Source organism: Myxine glutinosa, chromosome 1, assembly GCF_964187855.1.
Source record: "Myxine glutinosa chromosome 1, kmMyxGlut1.1, whole genome shotgun sequence".
Taxonomy (NCBI): Eukaryota; Metazoa; Chordata; class Myxini; order Myxiniformes; family Myxinidae; genus Myxine; species Myxine glutinosa.
Genome location: NC_136261.1, coordinates 106,046,487 through 106,066,729, shown reverse-complemented (window position 1 = coordinate 106,066,729; position 20,243 = coordinate 106,046,487). Strand labels below are relative to the sequence as shown.

Below are 20,243 nucleotides of genomic sequence, written 5' to 3'. Positions count from 1 at the left end.
TTCCCCCATCCATAACCTTGATCTTTTCTACCCCCACTAATTCACCCCAGATCCACCTTGTTTGAAATTCCAACTTCTTTCCTGGAAATCCTGGCAGTGTCCATATGTTTATACCTCTGCCGCCCCCCCCCCCCCCCTTCACATGCCTCCCCCCCAAAGCCCTCTCCCTCCCACAGATCTCTCGATGTCTCCATGTCTCTCGGTTCCTGCTCTCAAATGTTGTGTTTGTGTCCTTCCCCCTCTCTCCCCATCTTGTCTACCGCTCCCGATGTTATTTGTTTTATGTGTGTGTTTGTCTTTCTGTGTGATTAATGTTCGCTCTTTCACGAGCCTCGATCTTGTATACAAAAAAAAAAAAAAAAAAAAGGTGAAGAATCGTTCCCACCAAAATTTAATCGATTCTTCCTTGTCAAACACACAACCGATTCCATCAAGTAAACTAAATCCGACACCCTCGATTAAGAGATGATGTTTTAATCAGTCCGGGCAAATTGTCTGCCCTGGACACTTTTCCTTTGCTCAATCCACATTTCTGCACCTATTTTTTTATTTACATTCTTGGAGCAGTGGGGATTTTAATGGCGTTGATAAAGATGAGAAAACACGATCGCACTACAATTTGTGGTGTATCGTTTCATTATTCAGCAGCAAGGATAGCATTCCATATTTTCCATGCGTGCTGTATTTTATTATATATATATTTTTGAACATGGCTGGATAATGTGGTAAAATCCATAAGATTTGTGGAGTACGTGTATTGAGTGAAAACAAAACTTTCAGAAAGATTGAAACGTAAGGGAGAAAAAAAAAGATAGGGTGGGAGAGGAAGGGAGGCAGGAACTGGAAGGAATGTGATGTGAGACTGAGAGGCGGAGGAGGGTACCCCTCCCTCCCTTTGCCACGTCTTTGGTGGTGGAGAGAACAACGTGCCCGTTGGGGCCAAGGAATTGGATAAACGGACTTGAATATACCTATATATAAACAATTAAGAGCGTTATCGAGAAAGGTTGGAACAGGTTTCGTTAAGAGGCGAAGAGGGTAGTTTTTTTTTTTATTAGTTTCTTTTTGCTGCACCGTTACATTAGGTTAGGCGTAGACAAGGTTCAGAAAAAGCGGCAAGTAGTCAAGATACGGTCGACAGACACTGATGTTGAAGATGGAGTTTCCAGTACCGTTTACGCTTGTTGTGTTCGTCGCGGCCTTGGTTTGGGCCGAACTGCCCGAGGAGGACAACGTCCTGGTTTTGGGCAAAGCAAACTTCGACGAGGCCTTGGCCGCACACCCCGACCTCCTGGTGGAATTCTGTGAGTTTTCAGGATGAGGGGATGGTGGGGGTTGGTATCGGCAACAAGTATTTTCACGCCATGACGATGTGGCCGTCGCAAGGCCCACGCCATGGCACGTCATTCTGCGGATCTGGTTCTGAAGCCTATTGCTTGGCCAAAAGTTGTTTCTGTTCTGTGACTTGTTTTGCTCATTTTTACCTTTGATTTAATTTGTCTTTGACATAGACCCCCTGATCTGTCTAAATGCACGCAAAGCAACTGTTACATTGAGAGAGAGAGAAAGAGAGGAGTTTAAAGTTGTCCGTAATGGCGGCCATGGCTCCTCCAACTCGGGTCATGTTTGCTATTCGGAATATACAAAACTGACGTTTAATGAACTTTGAATTTGCTCCAACATTTGTCAATCTGAAGGGATGGCATAGAGGTACGCACATTTGCCTCGTAGCTGTCTAGCCTGTGGTCGAATCCAGACCCAGCTACAAACTACCTTCCTGGTGTTTCACAGGCAGGATGATTAATCAATGTGTGTGCCGACCCTCGGATGGACGTTAAACCGGGTGTCACGTCTGCCAGAATTCGTTGGTGGATATGAATGATCCCATGGTGTCCTTTGCGAAGAGAAGGCGAGCTATCGCCGGCACCCTGAACAAAATTACAAATCCCTGCACGAACCTTCGTTGAACGTCAGGCCTGGCCAGCCGGTTCGTGAAAGTCTTGGGTTCAGCTTCCCTTGGCCAACCCCACCACGAGAATTTGGGAATAATTGTGCCCGTTTAAATATTTGTCGGTGTGCTCTGGTATTTTGCCAACTGCTTATCCCAAAGTGCGAAATCTGCTTTGAGAGGCCATAATACCAACAACTTTGAAAGCAAATTTTTGGTTTGCTTTTGGTGTTTTGTCCTCTAGATGCGCCGTGGTGCGGCCATTGCAAGGCGCTAGCTCCGGAGTATTCCAAAGCTGCGAGAGATCTGGAGACAGATGGCTCTGTTGTCCGACTTGCTAAGGTGGACGCCACCGAGGAGCCCGAGCTGGCAAAGGAGTTTGGAGTCAAGGGTTACCCAACCATCAAATTCATTCGCAATGGTGATCGTGCTACAGCAAAAGACTACAGTGGTAAGGAATTTGTCACTAAACTTTCAAATCTAATCATGTTCACCTTCCAAACCTTACCTTTTCTTCCATCCATCAAATTGTTGTGTACCAGGGCATCGTTGCTGCCAGAGATATCTCGTGGCCAGGAGTAAATATACTGGGAGGCTTGCCAAGACTTCCCATTAGAGGTCGTGGCAGGAATTTGTCATTGCGTCAGCGAAAACTCACATACTCTTTTATCAAAAGGCACCAACTCCATCGACAGCAAATGCTTGCCAACTTATCCACCTCTTAAGAATAACATGTAAATGGTGGGAGTAATTGACCACAGCTGCAGCTGCCTTGTGGATGTGCACTGAATACAGCTTAATGTCCCATTGAAGGACAGCAAGGCCCTTCCTGGGAATTGTCATTATGACAGTTTATTTATTTATTGGACATAGTCTGGGCTCATGGTAGGGCGAGAACATTGTAATAGGACAAAAGGAACAGCAGAGAGAGGGTGGGGTACCAACAGTGGAGTTGAAGGACAACATGGATTTTTAAAAAAAGGACAACATGGATTTTTAATAAAAGGACAACATGGATTTTTAATAAAAGGACAACATGGATTTTTAATAAAAGGACAACATGGATTTTTAAAATGACAAAGTTTAAGAAGAAAATGTAATTTAAAATGCTGTGGTTATTACTCCATCAGGGAATCTCTTCCTCTTCTCTTTCAGAAGGCTTATTTCCTAAAATATCTTCACTCTTAAACCTCAGTCACACTGGATCGTACGTGTTCTGGATCGTGCGATTGGTGGCAATTTGGCCGAGGTACGACCAATCGGCAATGTTTGCTACGATCTCCATTTGCGATCACCTACTGCGATTGCTCTTAAGACTGGTGGTAGGTCATCGTACGATTGGTGGTACGCATGGTCGTGCGATCACCAACGATTGGAGAAGATCGATCGCAAGATCAATCGTAGGTAATCGTGCGACTAGTGGTGGCGATCAGCGACCGATCGTACGATCAATTGTGGCGACCTGTGACCACTCGCATGATCGATCGCAGCCAGTCGCAGCCAGTCATGAGATGGGTCGCTCGATCAGATCTAAAGGCTCGCGATCATGCATCAGTAGTCACCTACCTCTCAAGGAGTACACTTCGTCGAACTTTTCAACTGAAACTATAATTCGCTATGCCTCCCAATAATTGAGCTGTGGCCTGGCAGCTTAGTTCTGCACATTACTTTATTGTGTTAAAGATTTTACTTTGACAAAGAACTTTGTTTGTGTATACATGTATTGATTTAATTTGTATTTAAAATAATAATTTTTTCCATTGAAATATATACCAGTCATTTATTACTCAGACCATACACACACAATAAAGACAACTAATTATTACTTTTTTTTCTCCTGGCATACCATGAAATAGCATGTTTATTGTACAAGTTCATTGCAAAATAGATATGCAAAAATAGATCATACACATAGCATATAATATATGATACACATATCTCAAAAAAAATATCAAAATTCCAACATTCACACAACAGTTCCTAGATCATGTTATCCTGCCATGGGACACTGCCGATGTTGTTGTAGTATTGCTTGAAGTAAACGCGCACAGCCTTGGCGAGCTAAAGACTGCGAGCTGCGAGCTAAAGACTGTTGGTACCACCAATCGTAAGGTCGTGCAACCAGTCGGGACAGGTCGTGACTGGTCACACTACCGATCATGAGGTCGTACGACAGGTGGCACCACCAATCGTCAGGTGGCAGGACCAGTAGCACGACCAATCGTGCGACTACTTGACCCGCGATCATGCATGACTGGTGGTGCGTCCATGCGCGACTGCTGGTACGACCATGTAAGACCTGTCTGCGACCTCTTACGATTTGGAATCGCAGGTCAGAAGTTTTGAACATGACCATCGACCTTGCTGCGACTGATTTTGCTCTGGCGATCATCCACGACTTCTGCGACCAGTCGCACGCTCTTTCTTCGATTTGCCCGCGATTCCAACATTTTTCGGTCGCAGCTAGGTTGTAACCTGGTCGCAGGCCCGGTGTGACTGGGCCCTTAAACGCTTAGTTCATCCAGCCTCCTCTTGCACTTGCAGCCAAATTTTCCCCCGTGTACTGCTGGTACGACCATGTAAGACCTGTCTGCGACCTCTTACGATTTGGAATCGCAGGTCAGAAGTTTTGAACATGACCATCGACCTTGCTGCGACTGATTTTGCTCTGGCGATCATCCACGACTTCTGCGACCAGTCGCACGCTCTTTCTTCGATTTGCCCGCGATTCCAACATTTTTCGGTCGCAGCTAGGTTGTAACCTGGTCGCAGGCCCGGTGTGACTGGGCCCTTAAACGCTTAGTTCATCCAGCCTCCTCTTGCACTTGCAGCCAAATTTTCCCCCGTGCCTTCAACCAAAAACATTATTACCACCACACCACCACCTTGAAGTCTGTCGCAGGTTATCCCGTCTGTGAATCCTGAGGCGTCCATTTTGCAGAGGTTGTGTGTACACGACAATAATTTACCCTTCACATTTACTCATTGTGTCAAATCCCTCCAAGGCAGTACCCCTCCGCCTCCCCTACCCCCTTGATCTGTTACCCCCCCCCCCACCCCCACCCCTTCATCCCACCACTTTTCAGCTTCCACCTCATCCTGCCCCCTCTCTACTCTCACACCCCGCCGCTTCCCGCTCTCTTCCCCAGCTTCCCTCCCCACTCGCACCCTCTTCTTGCTCCTTCCCACATCCATATGTCCTATCAGCAGCTCATCCTATCCTGTCCTTATCTGTGTGGACCTGAAACATCCGAGGCCTCCGCTCCAAACTGATGGATCTCTCAATCCAGGCCACTGCCGATAAACCAGACATTCTCTGTTTAACAGAATCCTTCCTCCAACAGAGTATTCCTGACTCCTTAGTGTCATTAGTCACTTATCCCAACTCCCTGCCTATTAACCACTTATCCCAAGTAACTCTCTTCCTCGTATGTGTTTATTACCTCTGCCACCGAAGGTGGATGGAGGTTATGTTTTCACCCCTGTCTGTCTGTCTGTTTGTTTGTCTTTGAACAACATATCTCAAAACGTTGTGGACGGATTCGGACAAAATTTGGCAGAAAGGTAGTGTATGTGACATGGATGAAATGATTACATTTTGGTGAAGATCTGGATTCGGATCTGGCTAGTAGAATTTTTAAAGTGATTCTTCACCATTGAGAGAATGAATAATGAATGAATGATCGTTTTTAAGGCCATTTTCCCCGCTAGAGAGGGGGTTCGCCTTGTGGGCCCCGATTCTTCACCATTGAGAGAGAGGGACAAAAACGATATATATAGCAGAATATCTCAAAAAGTTATGGACGGATTTGGACAAAACATGGTGGAGAGGTTCGGTGTCTGACAAGGACGATTAAATTCTATTTTGGTTAAGATCAGAATATGGATTCGGATATGAGAATTATTTAATTTTCCAAGTGATTTTTCACCATTGGGAGATAGGGCCAAAAACGATACATAGAGGATATCTCAAAAAGTTATTGATGGATTTGGACGAAAATTGTTGGACAGGTTGTGTGTGTGACAAAGAAGAATCGATTCAATTTTGGTAAAGATCTGGATCGAGCTCGTATAATTTTTTTAAGACATTCTTCACCATTGAGTGATATTGATATAGCCAATCAGGCGGAGGTATGCTCTCTACTGAGTGCCATTCTGGTTACAATTGTCAACATACAAACTGGCTGGGTGTTGGTACCTCTCACCAGCCATGGTACTGTTGCGCAACTGCGATTAACATCAAAGTTGCGGAGGCCGATTACGAGGCTTTAAATTCCCAAGGCGAAACCTCAATAGCGGATTCCAAATCAAAGCGCTTAAACGCGCGGAATGGTGGGACACAGCGAAAGCTCTGCAGCCTTACCTATTAAAATCAAACACCCAGGAAAACTGTGGTCAGATATATACAAAAATAATACAAGGGTTTATTATATAAAAGCAAGACAGGAAAATACGTGCTGGTAATAAGCTATTCTATATCAGGATCCTGCACTCCAGACCTCAAATACAAAACGGGGGATGATGAATTACAAAAGAAACACGTCACGTCGTGTACAGTGTACGTGGAGCTCGGGATTATCTGTCTCGTCGTTGGCTTCGGCTGCTGTCCACCACGGTCCCGATGCACCCACGAGGCCTTGCTCCAAGCTCCGATCCTCTCGCCGCCCACGAGGTCGGTGCACCAACCTCCAAGGCACCCATCGCAGGCCAGCGGCCTCACCCAAGATCGATCCCCACACGAAGCACGAAAAGACAGGAACGGGGAGAACGCAGGTGTGACTGCACGTCTCGTCCTTCCAACTCGCTTCTCAATTGCTCACTGCCAAACTGCGCACTGCCAACGCAACTCGGGCTCTCTCTCTGCACTCAAGTCAGGGCTCTGCTCTCATCTCAAATCACACCGGGACTGCACTGCCGAAAATGGCGTCCTGCCCTCGCTAATATCTCCGGCCGATGACGTCACATTGGTGCACCCCTCAGCCTATCAGAGCCTCCCCCGGCACGCCCACTGCGTCCCTGCCGCTCTCTCTACTCCTGCCTTTTCTTCATAGCACGTGCTATCCGAGATTGGTAGGCCTTGCGGAGGTGTAAACGGTGGTGGCCGATTGTGGCGGTGTTCCAGCCCGATTTCCCGTCTATTCTCTTCCAAAGTCATGTCAAAGGGGAGGAATTATTTAATGTTGCGCTAGGGACCTAACTAAGTGTTTATGTGGTTTGCAGTGCCATAATGGACAAGGGTTTGATGACCAGGTGAGACTCACAGGGGCGTTATCTTTTAATCCCTATCTACCTATCACACGAATCTCCTGGTAGATCCACAATTATATATCTTACCCCGACAAACGCCTGAACATGAAGAACTTATTACAGGTAGATTCCCTATCGCGACAGTCGAATACCTACCTATACAGATCTACCTAGCTTGAGATTTTGCTCTACCCCCAGACATAACACAGCCCCCCCCACCCCCCCTGGAACCGTAGCTCCTGCAAGGTTCACTGCAGGCGCTACCATTCCAGCCTTAACACTTACTGTCACACACTTAATTAACCTATGAAATAAATTAGGAAGGGCTGTGGGAATTGAGTCGGACTACCTACCTACACTTCCTTAACATGCTAAACCCCTTAACAATCATGCAATCATGTATTTACAATTTCTTCTTTGCTCCTGCGGAGGGAGGAAACAAACGACACGCAACTCTAACTTAACCACCGAACTTAACCATCTTACAAAAACTCAAAACTCTAACCTTTGTACATACCCCGGTCTACAGACCGCGTCCCCCGGTGGATGCCACAAGACACAACCTTATCTGTGGGGCCATCCCCAATGCACCCCCTAAATTTCCACGGGCCCTGTCCAGATGTTGCAGGTGAGTGACATGGCTCGGTGGATTTCGCCCTCATTCGTACAACACAAACCCCATAACCACTCATTCTCATTCCGAAACTCATCATTGCATTTCAAAAATCAACAAAGCTCTTACTCAATACACCATGCTGCAGGACCAAGGCATTGATGTCATATACATGTGTGTGCATTCCTCAACTAGGCAGCGGGGAGGTACCGCACAATAAGATGGTGGGGGCGCTTCAGGCTGTGGTGCCCGCAGTCCCAAAAACAAGTCAACCGATTTACAAGTTCATTGCCCCCCCCCCCCCTTTACCTCTTGGCCCATGGCAGCCCAACAGCCCCTTTCCGCCGTTACCTTGCCGGTGAGGGTCTCCACACACACCAGGCTCCCTTGCCTCCTGCTTCCGTGTAGCAACACAGGTCACCGGGGGACTTCCTCACCCCGCGGCGCCCAACCAGACCCTCCACCGACGAGCTCCAATTTCCAGTTACCACGGGCTGCCAGGGGTAATTGCCGCAGAGGGGGGCCGCAGGCATCGCTCCTCAGAGCTTGATCTGTACCTGCGGACACACACACCTTCCCCACCCACAAGACCCCAACACACACTTCCTCCCCCGCTGCCATTCAATTCTGTACAATTCAGTACGATTCCATTGACGGTGTAAAAGGTGTCACAACGGTTTGCCATGGCCTGCCACATGTGAAATCCCCCAGTTCACATTTAAACCATTACACATTTCCAAAAGCACAATAATCACCCCTCATTAGCTCCAATAATCATCACTCACTCTCCAGTTTCCATTCTCACGACCATATCAAAACACATAACCACAACACAAAAACAATCGCCACCCACAAGACTCTGTGTGGCCCCCATTCCATCCCCTCACCGGCCATGTCATCACTCTCACCCGCCTCCCAACTCCAAATTACATGTCCCCTAATTTTCCAAGCAAGTCCTGGAGCCTGGGACAGTACATCTCGAACACTCACCTCAAGTGCAGGTAATTACCGGTTGGTCAGGTCCAAAGCGTAATCCACCCTTCACAATCCCAAAATTTCACATCGGGCCTACCAAATACTTCCAAAATTTCTCTTTTGTCCCCATTATACTGGCAGGTATGTGGATCTGCATCCAACGGTGATCATCACTACACAACTACCAGTGGCAACGACAGCTCTGCACCTCTACCGTGCAAGGGTCATCGGGACAAGGTGAGCAGTCAAAACGCCAACATGGCCCATGAGTGTCCATAAGGGTGCGACCCACCATCTATCATTCGGCCCCCCCTGCGAGGAACACAGCTGCACCAGCTCCAGCTGGCCAATGTGGTGAGCACTTGCTGCCAAAACACACACTACCGCACATACAACCTCGGCCCTGGGGGGCACTGTCGCAGTGCGTGGCATCCCTACAGCCACGTCCCCTGCACCTCCCCATCATCCCCCAGTCCGACTACAGAACTGCAGCCCCCCCCCCCCCCAGTGCTCACCCACACTTCACCACACCAAGGTCCAGTCAACAGCCATGCTCCATCCGGAGACTCACCCAGAAGACATGGTCCACACCCCGCGGACATGCACAACACCACGTTGACCCCCAGGCTACACAACTACATCCCCATGACCCCGCGTCCCAAATATCAGCACAGTTGCCCCCGCAACCAGTTGAAAGCTGTGTCTTGCTACCCTATTAATTTCATCACAGCCTCCAACACTTTGGTCTAACACACCTGGATCAATAATGGCGTCACTAAACAGTGTCCACCATTTCTCCTCACAAAATTCACCATTAAATTAGCATCTAACCCACAGATTACCCATGCCAAACATTTTTCACATTTCACTAACCTCACCAAAGAAAGATGCTTTGCCATACACATGCCAGCCGAGCATGGCCCATATGCTCGGCTTGTTACACATCTCCCGATTTATCAACCCCATGGCTCTCTTCCCAACCTGAGAGTCCATAAATCATAACGGAGCATCTGTGGAAGGTCACTCTCAAACCATCACGTTCCACAGATGCCCCAATGGTTGTCCGGCAGGCTATCTCCATCCCTGTCCATTCGGTTCGACCCGCGTCTATAGACCAACCACCATGCCAGGTCACCACATGCTGATTGTCCCAGAGTCTCAGGGAGAGGGTGTCAGGCCGCATGCCCCGGGTGGTCACTACATCAGGCCCAATCTGGCCGTCCGCAGTGCCACCACCAAAGCGCGACCCACAACACCTCCCCCTAGTTGTCCTCAATATCTGCCATCCCAGGCCTGAGAAACCACCTCGGACCCCCTGAAGGTCTTAACCCCCACCAGGGTCCGGTGACCCTGTCGGCCCGAGCCACCAGCTCGGACGGCGCCTCGACGGACAAGGGACACCACACTCCACCAGACCCCCCCGTGGGGCCCAGGTCGTACCATGCCACCCATGGCTGGACCCCACATCCAAATCTCGCCAGCACAGCCCCCCAGCTGGCTGGCATCCCCAAATTTACAAAGGGGCAACTTTTCCCTGAGGCCATCCCCCATGACCTCTCCATGTCCAAATCCCTCAGCCCGGGGACCAATCCCAACCATGGCTGCTCCAAATCAATTTCCCATTTTAATTTAATTTAAAATTTTCTTTTAGAAATTTTGGCTCCAGGTGACAAATCACCGCAGCTGCAGATAACAACCTCTAGCACCGGTTGTTCTGCCCCTCCCTGCAGCTGGTCCAAATTCCCTATGGGGACCAAATCGTCAGAGGCTCGATCTCCCGACTCCCCAAGGTCCGAATCCAGCCCGGAGCCAACACACTCCCCCAACTGGTTGTCCAATTTTGGAGCCTCCGTTGCCAAATCGTAGTGTTTGGTGAGCGTCCCCTCGGTCATTCCAACCACCTCCTCGGACCAACTCACCTCATTACCCAGACTCCTTTGGGCCTGGTCAAGCTCTACCTCCCTGGGACTATCCCAGGTCCCCAGCCGCTGAATCAAATCATCCTAATCATCATCATTATGTTACGGATACCGGCCCTAATTATGATGGTTCTTGTTATCATGGTTGATTCTAGATGATGCTTATTGTGGTTAAAAGGGTTAAAAGCGCTCCGGGTAAAATTTGGCCGGAAATCGGATCGTGACCCGGAAGAGATAAGGAGGAGAGGGAGAAGAAGCGGCGGGAAGATCGTAAGCATACGTTTCTGATTATAGCTCCGTACCGAGCAGTCAAACGTACAGTACAAGGGAACTTTGCCTCCTTGAAAAGAAGTCCGCGCGATATAGTAAGGGAAACATATGAAAATCTGTTAACTAAATTGTTACCAAAAAATTTCTTCACCAATATGTTTGTAAAGGTGTGTAATAACATGTGTTAAAATGTTGAAGGTCAACTCCCGTGGGAAACCCGGAAAAAAAGCTGTTGAATTCGGGTACCGAAAAATTATTTTCGAGAATTTTTATTTTTTTTAATCGGCCCTTAAGTAACTTATGAGGGGTCAAATAAGGGTTTTTCATGATTCTGAGTTGATTGTTAACATTTATATTTCACCACAGACACTCCTTTGTGGAAAAATAATTTCTAAATATATCTCATTTTCTACTTTGCAGGACATGGAGTCTAGCAATATGGATGAAGACGTTACTCCACCTGTGCTCAATTGCTTCATCTGTGCACGCTCGGATACACCAGCTGAAAGGCTCATACAGGCAACTCCAAAGGGATACTCAACTTTATTGAAACAAGCAGAAACTGTCGAAAATGTTACTGTTGTGGAACGTATGAAGGAGGCTCAAAAGGAAGGAAAACTGAGGTACCACCAGAAGTGTAAAAATGATCTGTACAACAACTTTGTTGCAACCACCAAGAAGTCAGCTCAAGCATCAAAGGCAGAGAAAGAGTCATCAAAGTTGAAGAGAAGACGCACTACTTGTGAGTTCAGTTCATCAACTGGCTGCAGTTCTAGAAGATCACAGTCAGTTGACCTCCTGTATAAGGATGTATGCATTCTTTGCAACCAACCAGCCCAGCTCTACAAAAATAATCCAGCACAAGCTAGAAAGAAATACAGAGTGCCAGATAATTTGACTGCAGATACACTGAAGGCAAGCTTGCTGAAGACAGCACGGAGTCGCGGGGATGACTGGGGCACTGAAGTCACTGGACGCCTGGAAGGGATCAACGACTTGGTAGCAGAAGAAACACTGTACCATTTGCGATGCAAACTTATGTTTGCGAGAGGTGACAGTTTGTCCAAGACTGATGAGGAAGGAAAAAGGAAGAGAGGACAGAGGAGTATTGATGAGGAGCGAGAGGCAGTTTTTATTGAATTCTGCGAATGGTTAGACTCAGAATTAGAGCATGGGGTAATGAACATGGACCAAGTCCATGAAAAGCTGCAGGAGTTTGATCAGTCACCAGAGAAGAGCCTTTCTTATTCAAAGCATTGGCTAAAGATAAAACTTCTAGAGAAATACGAAGACACCTTGTATTTCACAACACAGGAAAGAAGGGCAGATGTACTCTGTCTCAAAGATGGCACCGACAATATTCTGCGAGAGCATCATGCTAATCTTGACCATGGAGATGAGAAGACTCAGATCATAAAGACGGCACTCAAGTTCATATCCAATGATATTGCCTTGATTGATTTAGGTCCAAAGTCATACCCCACCACACACAGTATGACTGACATCGATAGTCAGCTGACACTTGTTCCTGCAAGCCTTCAGATGTTATTGAGACCGATTGTCAAGACAGACGAAAGAGTTGCCGTTTGGGGGCAGAATTTTATTAAGGCCTGTCGACCTCAGTCTGGAGTATTGCCACACCAAATGGGGCTTGCCATACAACTTGATCATAGATTTGGGTCAAAATGGATGCTCAACAAGTTCCACCGGCTGGGATACACTGAGTCTTACACGGAGACACAAAACTACAAATACTGCTTCCTTAATAGTAGGAGTGGAGATGATGTTCCAGATACTTCTGGCACTCTTGACACCATTGTGGAAGAAACCGATGAACAGATCAATGATGAGGTTGCGGTTGATGCTGCGCTTGAGGATAAATCAGTGATGACAGCCAAAGTGCCAGCCAGTGAAAGTGAATTGTCAAGTAATGATCAGGTGGTCTTTATGGAGGTTGGGGAAACAATCAATGCAGTCACTCAGTTTGTTGGAGACAATATAGATTTAAACATTGTCTCTATTCATGGAAACACTCCCTTTCACTCAATGGGTTGGATCGAAGTCACCTCTCCGGCACCACCTTTGCCAGATCCACAGACAACAGCAGCTTTCCCCCGGGTGAAGTTGAAGGCACTCGACAAAGCTAAGACCCTGAGAGGAACTGAAGTAAAGATTATTCCATTTACGAACAGGAAACAGATAGGAACGAACGCGATCATGTTTCTCCCCCTCGCTGAGCTTTCCTCCTCCCTGGCTCATGATCAGCCACTCCTCACTCCAGGTGACACACTCTGGGCAGCGGGGTGGGTGATCAAAGCCAATGATCCTGAGTTCCCACACTCCAACTGGAATGGCTGGATGAAGAGAATCCATGCTAATGATGCAAAGCAGAGCACACAGATCGAGTTCCTCCCAGTTATTGAAGGAGACCCTAATGACCTCAACACCATCTTCACCACTCTGAAAGAGTGCATATGGCGCGCTGGGGTCGCTATAGTGACCTTTGATCTTCCGATTTGGCTGAAGGCTGTGAATATAATAAAGCAGGCAAATCTACCCGTCATTCCAAGGTTGGGTGGTTTTCACCTGCTGAAGTCTTATCTTGGATCAATGGGTAACATCATGGAAGATTCTGGACTACTAGATGTGATCCAGTTGATCTATCCTGGAAGTACGACAGCCAACCACATCATGGATGGAGGATGTTTTGACAAGGCAATCCGTGTTCACCTCCTCATCGATGCAGCCATCTATCAACACATCATGAAACTTGCCTTCACTGAGGAGGAGCGTGGTGACATGAAGACCTTCATGGAGAAGGTGGCTGATGGGAAGATGGGAGCCAGTCATGATGTTGTTGAGTCTGAAGAAGACATAGACAATGACTGTTGAAACTTCTGACATTGTGAATGAGAAATAACTCTTGAGTATTATATATGTATGTGAAATAAAAGTTACTTTGTGTGTAAATGTAAAAGTGAAAATATAAATGTTAACAATCAACTCAGAATCATGAAAAACCCTTATTTGACCCCTCATAAGTTACTTAAGGGCCGATTTAAAAAAAGAAAAATTCTCAAAAATAATTTTTCGGTACCCGAATTCAACAGCTTTTTTTCTGGGTTTCCCACGGGAGTTGAACTTCAACATTTTAACACATGTTATTACACACCTTTACAAACATATTGGTGAAGAAATGTTTTGGTAACAATTTAGTTAACAGATTTGTGAAATATCTCATAAAATGCCCTTACTAATAGGAGATCGCCGGATTGCTGCGGAGTCTGCGGAGTCGGGTATCCTCACTGAGGGTGCCGAGTATCCTTACCTCCAAACCCAGGGACGAGAGAAAGCCGTCCGCCATCTTCGCCACGCGCACAACCGGCAGGGACCAGGTTTTTGTGTCGCGTCGGCCGGGCGTTATTCTCCGGTGGCTTGCCGGGGACGGCGGTACAAGACTGGCTTTTGGAGGGTTATTGAGGAGACTCACGGATTGAACCGCAACCGTGTACGTACCAGAAATCGGCTTTGGGAGGTTTCCCATTCTACCGCTATCGTGCGGGGGATTGGACCACGTGACCTATGGGTTGGTTCGATCGGCTACGCCTCCCCTGATTGGAATCGGAAATTGATTCCACGATCACTGGAGCGAATCGACGTCGCCTGGGAGGAGTACAGAGACATTGGGGAAAGGGTCGTGAGTTTGGGGGTTAAGGGACTCGATAAGGTGGTGCCACCTGTAGATAGGAATTATATGGTGAAGTGCTGTACTAATTGGGGTCGTGATTCCTGTGTGGGATTTATAATATATTGTGGTTTGTTCGTAACCCTTGGTGTGGACTCGTTATTGATTGGCTTGTTTTCAACCAAGGACAACATATATTTCTGCCGGGGACTTCCTCGGGGTTCGGAGGTGTACCGAGACCAGAGGATGGGGGAGGACCCCATATCAGAAATTGGGGGCTCGTCCAATTGATATTCGTGGGCTCGCAATTGGGTCTGCGTCCGGAATCTGAAAATTCCTAAATTTAGTCCGGGAAAGAATTCCCTAACATTCCCAGAATTCCCAAGTTTGGAACTTTTCCAACATTCCCATATTTTCTCCCAAAATAAATAAATATAATAATTTTTTTTTTTGATTTTTGGGTGAAGGTTAACAGGTGTTAACAGTAGTCACCATGGAGTTTGACGCAGGGAAGTTTACAGGGACCCCGAGTGAAGCACAGTTCAGAGCGTTAGTAAAATCGGACCTCTTGAAATTGGCCAAACATTTTAACATGGAGGTCCGAACTAATATGAAGAAGGCAGAGTTGCAGACAGTGGTGATACAATCTATGGTGGGATTAGGAACATGGGAAGAGGTAGCCTGGGAGTGGTTACCAGAAGAGCAAGAAAATTTGGAGCTCCGGAAACTGGAGATGCAATTACAGAGCCAGGAAAGGGAAAAAGCAGAGGAAATGAAAGCAGAAGAGAGAAGGGAAGAGAAACAAGCAGAGGAAAGGAGAGTGGAAAGAGAACTCCAGGAAAGAATAAAAGCACAGGAACGAGAACTCCAGGAAAGGTTAGAAGAGAAAAAAGCAGAGGAAAGGAGAGCTGCAAGAGAACTCGAAGCAGAGGAGAGAAGAGCCGAAAGGGAGTTAAAGGACCGTGAATTGGCGCGTCAGCAGGAAATTAAAGTCAAGGAGCTGGATGTATGGAAAGAACGGGGAGAGGTACCATCCATGCCGACTGGTTCGACACCTGGTCAGAACACCTGGGATGTAGGCAGACATGTGAGGCTGGTTCCACCCTTCAATGAAAAGGAGGTAGCCAAGTTTTTTCCACACTTTGAGAAAGTTGCTCGACTGTTAAACTGGCCTGAGGAATACTGGTCCATACTGGTGCAAAGTGTTCTGGTGGGTAAAGCTCAAGAGATTTATTCGGCTTTACCGATTGACCAATGTGCAGATTACGAGATATTGAAGAAAAACATTCTCAAAGCCTATGAATTGGTCCCGGAAGCTTACCGGCAAAAATTCCGGAGTGCCAGGAGGAGGGAGAGTGAGACCCATGTGGAATTTGCCAGAGTGAAGGAAACCATGTTTGATAGGTGGTGTGATTTAAAAGGAGTGGGGAAAGACTTCAAACTATTGCGACAATTGATCCTGGTGGAGAAATTCCAACAGTGTGTCCACGAGGACATTAAAATACATCTGGAGGAAAGGAAAGTACCAAAGTTGTATGATGCAGCAACCATGGCAGATGACTATGCCTTAACACACAGGATGGGGTTCCACAGAATGAACTCCTCGCCTAGACTTAAACAGTGGAGCTATGGGACATCCGGTGCGGAGAACGACAAGGCATGGGGGCGGCCTCGAGATGATTATGGGGACAACTCTGATACCACAACTTTTCGAAATCAGAAGACTATGGGCCCAAGACAGACTTATCTTCCGGGGGGCTCGAGGCAGACCACGGGGCTCCCCTCTGGGCCTACTTGCGCCTTTTGCCATAAACCTGGACACTTGATGTCCCACTGTCATGCTCTGGGAACGGAAAGTCAGGAGTGGAGGTCGACTAGTACAACTCCGAATGCAATGGCCAGTGTGAGAAATCGCCCTCAAAAGGGTTACCAACCATTTATTTCAAAGGGGTTTGTGTCAATGGATGGAGACCCGACTACCCAGAAACCTGTTAGGGTATTGAGGGACACAGGAGCACATTAATTTTTAATGCTGGAAGGCATCTTGCCATGGTCCGAGGAGACGGCAACTGGGGATAGTGTTCTTTTACAGGGGATTGGTGGCTGTGTTAGTGCTCCACTTCATGTCATCCATTTGGAGTCCGATTTGGTGTCAGGACCGGTCACCGTCGGTTTACAAGCCACGCTTCCTGTAGAGGGAGTATCGGTGGTTATCGGGAATGATTTGGCCGGTGATCAAGTTTATGGTAACCCGATGGTGGTTAAAAAGCCCAGTAGGGAAAATAACACCACACCAGTTAGGGATGGCGACAAGTTTAGCAAGTTATTTGTAGGTGGACTGAACTTCAAAACAAAGGAAGATGTTTTGGAGTCTGCCTTCAGCAAATATGGACTGCTTTTGGAAGTGCTGCTGATAAAAGACAGGGAGACACGAAGGTCAAGAGGGTTTGGCTTTGTCACGTTTGAAAACTCCAAGGACGCCAGAGAGGCAGAAAAGGATCTGAATAGCCAGGAGTTGGAGGGTCGGACCATCACAGTAGGGAAGGCATTTCCTAGGGGTCGAGGGGGCTACAGAAGAGGACCACGCAATAGTAGTGGTGGTGGCCGCAATCGATATTATTATGGGGGCTTCCAGAGTTGTGACAGCTCTCGAAGGAAGGATTATCAGAGCACTGGCCAAGAAGGAGACCGCCAGTCAGGTGACTACTGTGACAACTGGTCCCACCTTAGGAGTCCGGAGAAGTTGAAGCACTGAATGCGGTGGAGCCGCCGAGCCCAGATTCCTACACGGACTAACCGTGAACTCCATATTCCTAAAGGCGTCCATGTAGTGAATACTCGGCTTGGCCTCCCGGAAAAAGTGCTATCGAGTTGCTTAACGTTGGATTTTTGATCAACCCCTTAACCTTCATTCAAAAAATGAAAAACAAAAATCCGAGGTTGATGAGATGGAGTTGGCTTTGCAGGAGTTCAACTGGGAAATTGAGCACATAAAGGGCAGGGACAATGTCGTTGCTGATGCTTTGTCCAGAGGGAATTAACTTTGGAAATCTCTGTGGGTTGTGTAGAATTTTGTTGCTTTCTTTTTTGGGAACTATGGATTGTTGTTGCTCACAGGACTTGATGATTTGGGGGTGAGCTTACTTTTGTTTGTGTAAAGAATTTTGCCTACAACGAAAGTTTTCCCTTTGTTCAAACTTTATTTCTTGAGGGGGGGAAGTGTTATGGATACCGGCCCTAATTATGCTGGTTCTTGTTATCATGGTTGATTCTCGATGATGCTTATTGTGGCTAAAAGGGTTAAAAGCGCTCCGGGTAAAATGTGGCCGGAAATCGGATCGTGACCCGGAAGAGATAAGGAGGAGAGGGAGAAGAAGCGGCGGGAAGATCGTAAGCAGACGTTTCTGATTGTAGCTCCGTACCGAGCAGTCAAACGTACAGTGCAAGGGAACTTTGCCTCCTTGAAAAGAAGTCCGCGCGATAGGAGATTGCTGCGGAGTCTGCGTAGTCGGGTATCCTCACTGATGTTGCCGAGTATCCTTACCTCCAAACCCGGGGTCGAGAGAAAGCCGTCCGCCATCTTCGCCACGCGCACAACCGGCAGGGACCAGGTTTTTGTGTCGCGTCGGCCGGGCGTTATTCTCCGGTGGCTTTCCGGGGACGGCGGTACAAGACAGTGGCTTTTGGAGGGTTATTGAGGAGACTCGCGGATTGAACCACAACCGTGTACGTACCAGAAATCGGCTTTGGGAGGTTTCCCATTCTACCGCTATCGTGCGGGGGATTGGACCACGTGACCTGTGGGTTGGCTCGATCGGCTACGCCTCCCCTGATTGGAATCGGAAATTGATTCCACGATCGCTGGAGCGAATCGACGTCGCCTGGGAGGAGTACAGAGACATTGGGGAAAGGGCCGTGAGTTTGGGGGTTAAGGGACTCGATAAGGTGGTGCCACCTGTAGATAGGAATTATATGGTGAAGTGCTGTACTAATTGGGGTCGTGATTCCTGTGTGGGATTTATAATATATTGTGGTTTGTTCGTAACCCTTGTTGTGGACTCGTTATTGATTGGCTTGTTTTAAACCAAGGACAACACATCTTTCTGCCGGGGACTTCTTCGGGGTTCGGAGGTTTACCGAGACCAGAGTATGGGGGAGGACCCCGTAACAATTACAAATCATTTCTGGCCCCGCCAGGTCTTCATCAGTATCCCCAATAAATACCCGGTCCGGCTCCATTGCACGGACCCCCAATAACTCTACCCCCTCTTGCTCCGCACCACCGCCCTGGTGCTGCACAATTCCAAATTCATCCCTCGGTTGGGGTGTTGTGACATCCACACGGTCCCGATAAACAACCAGGCCAGAATGTGGGAAACATTCCCTATTACAATTCTCACATTCGGTCTCCCCATCTACCTGTAAATTTCCTTCCCTACCTTCCTCATTTCCTTCAATTGTGATTCCCGGTGCAATTCCCTGCTCGTGAGCAGCATGCACATCTGCATGGGCCGTACTCTCTCCCATGCCCAACTGGCACTCCACGCTCACCTGTGAGCATTCCCCATTAGCCTCTTCATCTGCCATTCCTGGTGCAATCCCCACTTTGCCTTCCCCCTGTTCAGATTCAATTTTTGCCACCTTTGGCTTCTCCTGTGCCCCGTCCGCACCATTCGTTCGTTCTTCCTTCAATTTACTCGTTTGTTCCTTCAAACTGTCACTCATTCCCTTCATTACTTCCCTACATTCATTCCCCTGCGACTCCATTTTGCTTTCCATTTCTCCCATCTCCTTACTCATTCTGTTTTCCAGCCCATCAATTTTATTACTCTGAGCATCCATTTTATTTTCCAACCCACTTTTCATTTCCCCCATATCATTACTCATTTTGTTTTCCAGCCAATCAATTTTGTCATTCAATTCCCGACTGGCTCGCTCACTCTGTGCGTTCATGTCTCCCATCTGCTTTCCCAATCGCTCCATAATTTGCAATAAGGCCTGGGTCTCTATGGGGGATGTCCCACTTGTTCCCGGCTCCCCGGTAGGGGAGGGGGATAAGTTGGTGCTCGGAACGGGGGAGGTTCCAAGGCTCACCTCTACATCTAATTCCCCTATTTCCGGCTAACTCCCTATGCTGACGGAAGCCTCGCTGCGTACTTCCATCTCGTCGATCTCCGACATCCGCTTTCCGGAAGATTGTTTCCCGCGCGCGTATTTATTTTAATTCCACAAACACAATTTAAATTTGACGAAGACACGATATCGCGCTCCGTATGCTCAATTGATTATTAAATTTCTCCGCCTCGCCTATAAAAAAAATTTTTGCGTTCGAATGTCGGACGGAATGTACGCCCAACCGTGTCGATGTCTCGTCACGGACAAAAAAAATTTGTCCAACGGGTTCGAATCCTACACTCCCGACACCAAATGTCGCGCAACTGCGATTAACATCAAAGTTGCGGAGGCCGATTACGAGGCTTTAAACTCCCGAGGCGAAACCTCAATAGCGGATTCCAAATCAAAGCGCTTAAACGCGCGGAATGGCCGGACACAGCGAAAGCTCTGCAGCCTTACCTATTAAAATCA

The 20,243-nt window shown here is 47.6% G+C and overlaps 1 protein-coding gene across 1 annotated transcript in view; it reads left to right on the top strand.

The window, feature by feature from the left end:
- The first annotated feature begins 810 nt into the window (after positions 1-810).
- The window catches only part of P4HB (prolyl 4-hydroxylase subunit beta), a 143,592-nt gene continuing 124,159 nt past the window's right edge, over positions 811-20,243 (top strand). The window contains exons 1-2 of the mRNA XM_068116690.2: positions 811-1,304; positions 2,193-2,399. Coding sequence (XP_067972791.1) covers positions 1,148-1,304; positions 2,193-2,399 — 364 coding nt within the window. The 5' untranslated portion in view covers positions 811-1,147. The remainder of the gene's footprint in view (positions 1,305-2,192; positions 2,400-20,243) is intronic.